Below are 10,000 nucleotides of genomic sequence, written 5' to 3' on the forward strand. Positions count from 1 at the left end.
CCCAGGCTGTCTACAGACATCTATACCCCAGGCTGTCTACAGCCATATATACCTCCAGGCTGTCTACAGCCATCGACAGTCCTCTATACCCGAGGCTGTCTAAATCCATATATACCCCCAGGCTGTCTACAGCCATATATACCCCAGGCTGTCTACAGCCATCTACAGCCATCTGTACCCCAGGCTATCTACAGCCATATATACCCTCAGGCTGTCTACAGCCATATATACCCCAAGCTGTCTACAGCCATATATACCCCAAGCTGTCTACAGTCATCTACAGCCATCTATACCCCAGGCTGTCTACAGTCATCTGCAGACATCTATACCCACAGGCTGTCTACAGACATCTATACCCCCAGGATTTCTACAGCCATCGACAGTCCTCTATACCCCCGGCTGTCTACAGCCATATATACCCCCAGGCTGTCTACAGCCATATATAGCCCAGGCTGTCTACAGACATCTACAGCCATCTGTACCCCAGGCTATCTACAGCCATATATACCCCCAGGCTGTCTACAGCCATATATACCCCAAGCTGTCTACAGTCATCTACAGCCATCTATACCCCAGGCTGTCTACAGACATCTATACCCCCAGGCTGTCTACAGTCATCTGCAGACATCTATACCCACAGGCTGTCTACAGACATCTATACCCCCAGGCTGTCTACAGTCATCTCAGCCATCTGTACCCCAGGCTGTCTACAGACATCTATACCCACAGGCTGTCTACAGACATCTATACCCCCGGGCTGTCTACAGTCATCTACAGACATCTATACCCCAGGCTGTCTACAGACATCTATACCCACAGGCTGTCTACAGTCATCTACAGCCATCTGTACCCCAGGCTGTCTACAGACATCTATAGCACAGGCTGTCTACAGCCATATATACCCCCAGGCTGTCTACAGACATCTATACCTCGGGCTGTCTACGGACATCTACAGCCATCTATATCTATACCCCAGGCTGTCTACATCCATCTATACCCCAGGCTGTCTACATCCATCTATACCCCAGGCTGTCTACAGACATCTACAGCCATCTATACCCCCAGGCTGTCTACAGACATCTACAGACATCTATACCTCGAGGCTGTCTACAGACATCTACACCCCAGGCTGTCTACAGACATCTACACACCAGGCTGTCTACATACATCTATACCCCCAGGCTGTCTACAGACATCTACACCCCAGGCTGTCTACAGCCATCTACACCCCCAGGCTGTCTACAGAGATCTACAGACATCTATACCCCTGGCTGTCTACAGAGATCTACAGACATCTATACCCCAGGCTGTCTACAGAGACCTACAGACATCTATACCCCCAGGCTGTCTACATACATCTACAGACATCTATACCCCAGGCTGTCTACAGACATCTACACCCCAGGCTGTCTACAGACATCTATACCCCCAGGCTGTCTACAGACATCTACAGCCATCTATACCCCCAGGCTGTCTACAGACATCTACACCCAAGGCTGTGTACAGAGATCTACAGACATCTACACCCCAGGCTGCTACAGAGATCTACAGCCATCTATACGCCCAGGCAGTCTACAGACATCTACACCCAAGGCTGTGTACAGAGATCTACAGACATCTACACCCCAGGCTGCTACAGAGATCTACAGACATCTATACCCCAGGCTGTCTACAGAGATCTACAGACATCTACTCCCCAGGCTGTCTACAGACATCTACACCCCAGGCTGTCTACAGACATCTACACCCCAGGCTGTCTACAGACATCTACAGGCATCTACACCCCAGGCTGTCTACAGCCATCTATACCCCAGGCTGTCTACAGATATCTACACCCCAGGCTGTCTACAGACATCTATACCCCAGGCTGTCCACAGATATCTACACCCCAGGCTGTCTACAGCCATCTACAGACATCTATACCCCAGGCTGTCTACAGATTTCTACACCCCAGGCTGTCTACAGCCATCTACAGACATCTATACCCCAGGCTGTCTACAGATATCTACACCCCAGGCTGTCTACAGATATCTACACCCCAGGCTGTCTACAGCCATCTACAGACATCTATACCCCAGGCTGTCCACAGATATCTACACCCCATGCTGTCTACAGCCATCTACAGACATCTATACCCCAGGCTGTCTACAGATATCTACACCCCAGGCTGTCTACAGCCATTTACAGACATCTATACCCCAGTCTGTCTACAGCCATCTACAGACATCTATACCCCAGGCTGTCTACAGAGATCTACAGACATCTACACCCCAGGCTGTCTACAGATATCTACAGACATCTATACCCCAGGGTGTCTACAGCCATCTACACACCAGGCTGTCTACAGAGATCTACAGACATCTATATCCGAGGCTGTCTACAGAGATCTACAGACATCTATATCCGAGGCTGTCTACAGAGATCTACAGACATCTACACCCCAGGCTGTCTACAGAGATCTACAGACATCTATACCCCAGGCTGTCTACAGAGATCTACAGACATCTATACCCCAGGTTGTCTACAGAGATCTACAGACATCTATACCCCAGGCTGTCTACAGTTTCAGTCGCTCAAGGAGGCGTCACTGCGTTCGGACAAATCCATATACGCCACACCACATCTGCCAAGCAGATGCCTGACAGCAGCGTAACCCAACGCGCTTAGTCAGGCCTTGAGAAAAAAAAGGGGTGAATAAATAATAGATAAATACATAAAATCTACTACCACTACTAATAATATGCATAAGGCGCAAAAACTTGATGAAGTCAACTATAAGCGTACATTAAAAAAAAATCTTTAAAAATAAATAAATAAATAAATAATAATTATAATATAAAAAAAAGTAGTAGTAGTAGTAGTAGTAGTAATGATAATAAATAAATAAATGAATAAGCTGACCACAGACATCTATAACCCCCCACCCACACACAGTGTGAAATGTGTACACAGTATAACACAGGCTGACCACAGACATCTATAACCCCACACCCACACACAGTGTGAAATGTGTACACAGTATAACCCAGGCTGTCCACAGACATCTATAACCCCCCACCCACACACAGTGTGAAATCTGTACACAGTATAACCCAGGCTGACCACAGACATCTATAACCCCACACCCACACACAGTGTGAAATCTGTACACAGTATAACCCAGGCTGTCCACAGACATCTATAAACCCACACCCACACCAGTACACAGTATAACCCAGGCTGTCCACAGACATCTATAACCCCACACCCACACACAGTGTGAAATCTGTACACAGTATAACCCAGGCTGACCACAGACATCTATAACCCCCCACCCACACACAGTGTGAAATCTGTACACAGTATAACCCAGGCTGACCACAGACATCTATAACCCCACACCCACACACAGTGTGAAATCTGTACACAGTATAACCCAGGCTGTCCACAGACATCTATAACCCCACACCCACACACAGTGTGAAATGTGTACACAGTATAACCCAGGCTGACCACAGACATCTATAACCCCACACCCACACCAGTACACAGTATAACCCAGGCTGACCACAGACATCTATAAACCCACACCCACACACAGTGTGAAATGTGTAGTAAGTATAACCCAGGCTGACCACAGACATCTATAACCCCACACCCACACCAGTACACAGTATAACCCAGGCTGACCACAGACATCTATAACCCCCCACCCACACACAGTGTGAAATGTGTACACAGTATAACCCAGGCTGTCCACAGACATCTATAACCCCCCACCCACACACAGTGTGAAATCTGTACACAGTATAACCCAGGCTGACCACAGACATCTATAACCCCACACCCACACCAGTACACAGTATAACCCAGGCTGACCACAGACATCTATAACCCCCCACCCACACACAGTGTGAAATCTGTACACAGTATAACCCAGGCTGACCACAGACATCTATAACCCCACACCCACACACAGTGTGAAATCTGTACACAGTATAACCCAGGCTGACCACAGACATCTATAACCCCACACCCACACACAGTGTGAAATGTGTACACAGTATAACCCAGGCTGACCACAGACATCTATAACCCCACACCCACACACAGTGTGAAATCTGTACACAGTATAACCCAGGCTGACCACAGACATCTATAACCCCACACCCACACACAGTGTGAAATGTGTACACAGTATAACCCAGGCTGTCCACAGACATCTATAACCCCACACCCACACACAGTGTGAAATGTGTACACAGTATAACCCAGGCTGACCACAGACATCTATAACCCCACACCCACACCAGTACACAGTATAACCCAGGCTGTCCACAGACATCTATAAACCCACACCCACACACAGTGTGAAATGTGTAGTAAGTATAACCCAGGCTGACCACAGACATCTATAACCCCACACCCACACCAGTACACAGTATAACCCAGGCTGTCCACAGACATCTATAACCCCACACCCACACACAGTGTGAAATGTGTACACAGTATAACCCAGGCTGACCACAGACATCTATAACCCCACACCCACACCAGTACACAGTATAACCCAGGCTGACCACAGACATCTATAACCCCACACCCACACACAGTGTGAAATGTGTACACAGTATAACCCAGGCTGACCACAGACATCTATAACCCCCCACCCACACACAGTGTGAAATCTGTACACAGTATAACCCAGGCTGTCCACAGACATCTATAACCCCACACCCACACACAGTGTGAAATGTGTACACAGTATAACCCAGGCTGACCACAGACATCTATAACCCCACACCCACACCAGTACACAGTATAACCCAGGCTGACCACAGACATCTATAACCCCCCACCCACACCAGTACACAGTATAACCCAGGCTGTCCACAGACATCTATAACCCCACACCCACACCAGTACACAGTATAACCCAGGCTGACCACAGACATCTATAACCCCACACCCACACACAGTGTGAAATCTGTACACAGTATAACCCAGGCTGACCACAGACATCTATAACCCCCCACCCACACACAGTGTGAAATCTGTACACAGTATAACCCAGGCTGTCCACAGACATCTATAACCCCACACCCACACACAGTGTGAAATCTGTACACAGTATAACCCAGGCTGTCCACAGACATCTATAACCCCACACCCACACACAGTGTGAAATCTGTACACAGTATAACCCAGGCTGACCACAGACATCTATAACCCCCCACCCACACACAGTGTGAAATCTGTACACAGTATAACCCAGGCTGTCCACAGACATCTATAACCCCCCACCCACACACAGTGTGAAATCTGTACACAGTATAACCCAGGCTGTCCACAGACATCTATAACCCCACACCCACACACAGTGTGAAATCTGTACACAGTATAACCCAGGCTGACCACAGACATCTATAACCCCACACCCACACCAGTACACAGTATAACCCAGGCTGACCACAGACATCTATAAACCCACACCCACACACAGTGTGAAATGTGTACACAGTATAACCCAGGCTGACCACAGACATCTATAACCCCACACCCACACCAGTACACAGTATAACCCAGGCTGTCCACAGACATCTATAACCCCACACCCACACACAGTGTGAAATCTGTACACAGTATAACCCAGGCTGACCACAGACATCTATAACCCCCCACCCACACACAGTGTGAAATCTGTACACAGTATAACCCAGGCTGACCACAGACATCTATAACCCCACACCCACACCAGTACACAGTATAACCCAGGCTGTCCACAGACATCTATAACCCCCCACCCACACACAGTGTGAAATCTGTACACAGTATAACCCAGGCTGACCACAGACATCTATAACCCCCCACCCACACACAGTGTGAAATCTGTACACAGTATAACCCAGGCTGACCACAGACATCTATAACCCCACACCCACACCAGTACACAGTATAACCCAGGCTGACCACAGACATCTATAACCCCACACCCACACCAGTACACAGTATAACCCAGGCTGACCACAGACATCTATAACCCCACACCCACACACAGTGTGAAATGTGTAGTAAGTATAACCCAGGCTGACCACAGACATCTATAACCCCACACCCACACACAGTGTGAAATGTGTACACAGTATAACCCAGGCTGACCACAGACATCTATAACCCCACACCCACACCAGTACACAGTATAACCCAGGCTGTCCACAGACATCTATAACCCCCCACCCACACACAGTGTGAAATGTGTACACAGTATAACCCAGGCTGACCACAGACATCTATAACCCCACACCCACACACAGTGTGAAATCTGTACACAGTATAACCCAGGCTGACCACAGACATCTATAACCCCCCACCCACACACAGTGTGAAATGTGTACACAGTATAACCCAGGCTGACCACAGACATCTATAACCCCCCACCCACACAGAGTGTGAAATGTGTACACAGTATAACCCAGGCTGTCCACAGACATCTATAACCCCACACCCACACACAGTGTGAAATCTGTACACAGTATAACCCAGGCTGTCCACAGACATCTATAACCCCCCACCCACACCAGTACACAGTATAACCCAGGCTGACCACAGACATCTATAACCCCACACCCACACCAGTACACAGTATAACCCAGGCTGACCACAGACATCTATAACCCCACACCCACACACAGTGTGAAATCTGTACACAGTATAACCCAGGCTGACCACAGACATCTATAACCCCACACCCACACCAGTACACAGTATAACCCAGGCTGACCACAGAAACCCCCCACCCACACAAAGTGTGAAACCAGTACACAGCAGACGGATCAGCGTTGACTGAAAGACCTTTCCTCATCTGCTCAGGCCACTATGGGATTAACGATTATTGACCCCCCCACCTCCACCCCCCTCCCCCTACCCCGACCACCCCAGCCAGCGTTCTGCCCGACAAAACGTAACAGACGTTCGGTCCACTTCGAAGGATGGGTTTTCCCGCTGTCTCAGTGGTTGGCGCTCAGTCGATCGTCAACACCGCAGTAGAGCTCTGATCAAGTGTTCTATTCTTTCCACGTACATACACTTTGTTAGAAAAATCAGCAGGGGGTCGATTTCATAACCGATGGAAGGAAAAGCTTTTAAAACACAAAGGGACATTATTCCCCGAGAATATCATTAAAGAAAGGATACCGAATTCATCACGATTAATAACCTCTCCTTTCTTCCGTATAAAACGTGATGCGCCGAAGTATAGTAAAAAATTTTACATGCATCTGTACCACGGTAAGCAGTTCAGCTTGCATCATTGTTTGTTTCACTGTCAGCAGTTACGTACCTTCTTGCCCAAGTATTTCAAAGAGAATAACTATTCTGCAGATGATTTTTGGAAGTTATTTCTGACGACGTTCTTACGGTCGAACTTTCACAGGCATTAGTTCATAGCCCTACTTCTGCATTCCTTTACTGTACTTCAGAATTATGTTAATTGTTTCTAATTATTATTATCATTATTGAATTATTATTGTTAAATGCAATTTTTTGGTAGTTTTCTACCTTTTCTGTTTTCCTCTTTCCGTCCCCCCCCCCTCCCCTCGCCACTCCTTCCCTCTCCTCCTCCGGTTTTTTTTCTCTTTTTTTTTAATCGTCTAATATCACTGATAGTGAAAAGACGCTGAACTAAAGAACGAACACACACACACACACACACACACACACACACACACACACACACACACACACACAGAAACACGCACCCACGCACCCTCCTCCCCAACCGAACACACACACACCCACTCATCCACACACACACACTGTGTGTCTCACCCAGGTTGTTCTTCTTCTCCAGCAGAGGGCGGCACTCCCCCAGCTCCAGAAAGAGGCTGACCACGTCCTCACTTCCGCTCCGCACGGCGTACACCAGCGCCGAGTTGCCGTCCCTGTCGGCCAGGCTGACGTCACATCCGTTGTCCAGACAGAGGAGGACGACGGGAAGGCGCGTGGCGATGCAGGCGTGCATGAGGAGGGTTCTACCTGTCACGTCCTGCACGTTGGGGTTCCACGCGCACCGCTCCAGCCGCTCAGTCACGCCTTCCACCTCCACGTTGCCCGCGCGCATATGGCACATCCGCATCAGCGGCGTCTGCAGGTCGTGACCCACGTCCCGGTGGTCAAGGTCAAGGTCGCTGTCGTCCAACAGGAACAGAATCCGTTCCACGTCGGCCGCTGCGATGGCCTGACTGAGCTGACGTTGGCTGTCCGTGACGTCATGGTCACCGGTCGCCATGGTGACGGGTGCGGGGGCAGGGTGTGGTGGTAGGGAAAGGGGGTGCGGGGAGGAGGCCAGATGTCTGTCGTCAAATGCCGTGAAGTGTGTGGGTGTGGCCCTGAGCTGGAGCAGGGGGTGGTGATCGTGGCGGACGTCAACCAGCACTGGCTGACTGTTGACGGTGTTTTACGCCCTGTGTACCACCAGGGAGCAGCTGCAGAAACCTACAACCTGTGAGAAGAGTTGACACAAACCGTGTCACTGTCAGGTAGTCAACACTTAGGGAAAAAAGCAATATTTAGAGTATGGGATCTTCAAATTCCGAGTAAAATGTATGTTAATGGGATGTATGTTAATGGGATCATTAATTGCGGAATAAACTATCAGCTTGAGTGGAATCGTTCATGCCTTAGTGAAACGTGCCATCCTGATTAGAAGCATCGTGGTTGTCAGACGACCAATTTTGTGTCTTCCGGAAGATCTGTCACATTGTCTGTTGTCTACAGGGAGATCTGTCACATTGTTGTCAGTCAGGTGGGTGTTTACAGGTACACTAGATTCCTCACTGCACACCACAAAACTTCCATCATTCCACACTGTACACCGCACCACACCACACACCTTCCATCATTCCTCACTGTACACCACACACCTTCCATCATTCCTCACTGTACACCACACACCTTCCATCATTCCTCACTGTACACCACACACCTTCCATCATTCCTCACTGTACACCACACCACACACCTTCCATCATTCCTCACTGTACACCACACACCTTCCATCATTCCTCACTGTACACCACACCACACACCTTCCATCATTCCTCACTGTACACCACACACCTTCCATCATTCCTCACTGTACACCACACCACACACCTTCCATCATTCCTCACTGTACACCACACACCTTCCATCATTCCTCACTGTACACCACACACCTTCCATCATTCCTCACTGTACACCACACCACACACCTTCCATCATTCCTCACTGTACACCACATCACACACCTTCCATCATTCCTCACTGTACACCACACATCTTCCATCATTCCTCACTGTACACCACATCACACACCTTCCATCATTCCTCACTGTACACCACACACCTTCCATCATTCCTCACTGCACACCACACCACACACCTTCCATCATTCCTCACTGTACACCACACACCTTCCATCATTCCTCACTGTACACCACACCACACACCTTCCATCATTCCTCACTGTACACCACACCACACACCTTCCATCATTCCTCACTGTACACCACACCACACACCTTCCATCATTCCTCACTGTACACCACACCACACACCTTCCATCATTCCTCACTGTACACCACACCACACACCTTCCATCATTCCTCACTGTACACCACACCACACACCTTCCATCATTCCTCACTGTACACCACACCACACACCTTCCATCATTCCTCACTGTACACCACACACCTTCCATCATTCCTCACTGTACACCACACCACACACCTTCCATCATTCCTCACTGTACACCACACCACACACCTTCCATCATTCCTCACTGTACACACACCAACACACCTTCCATCATTCCTCACTGTACACCACACCACACACCTTCATCATGCCTCACTGTACACCACACCACACACCTAGCCATCATTCACTTCTACGGTACAATCACACCTCACACTCTTCCATCATTCGCACTGTACACCCACACCTCCTTCATCATTCCCTCACTGTACACCACACCACA

At 48.9% G+C, this 10,000-nt stretch overlaps 1 protein-coding gene across 1 annotated transcript in view; it reads right to left on the minus strand.

Annotated features, from left to right (window-relative positions):
• LOC143278091 (uncharacterized) overlaps nt 1-10,000 on the minus strand; it is a 16,748-nt gene that overhangs the window by 3,153 nt on the left and 3,595 nt on the right. The window contains exon 2 of the mRNA XM_076583125.1: nt 7,807-8,479. Within this exon, the coding sequence (XP_076439240.1) occupies nt 7,807-8,266 (460 nt within the window). The 5' untranslated portion in view covers nt 8,267-8,479. The remainder of the gene's footprint in view (nt 1-7,806; nt 8,480-10,000) is intronic.

This window comes from Babylonia areolata, chromosome 35, assembly GCF_041734735.1.
Source record: "Babylonia areolata isolate BAREFJ2019XMU chromosome 35, ASM4173473v1, whole genome shotgun sequence".
NCBI classification, from domain to species: Eukaryota; Metazoa; Mollusca; class Gastropoda; order Neogastropoda; family Buccinidae; genus Babylonia; species Babylonia areolata.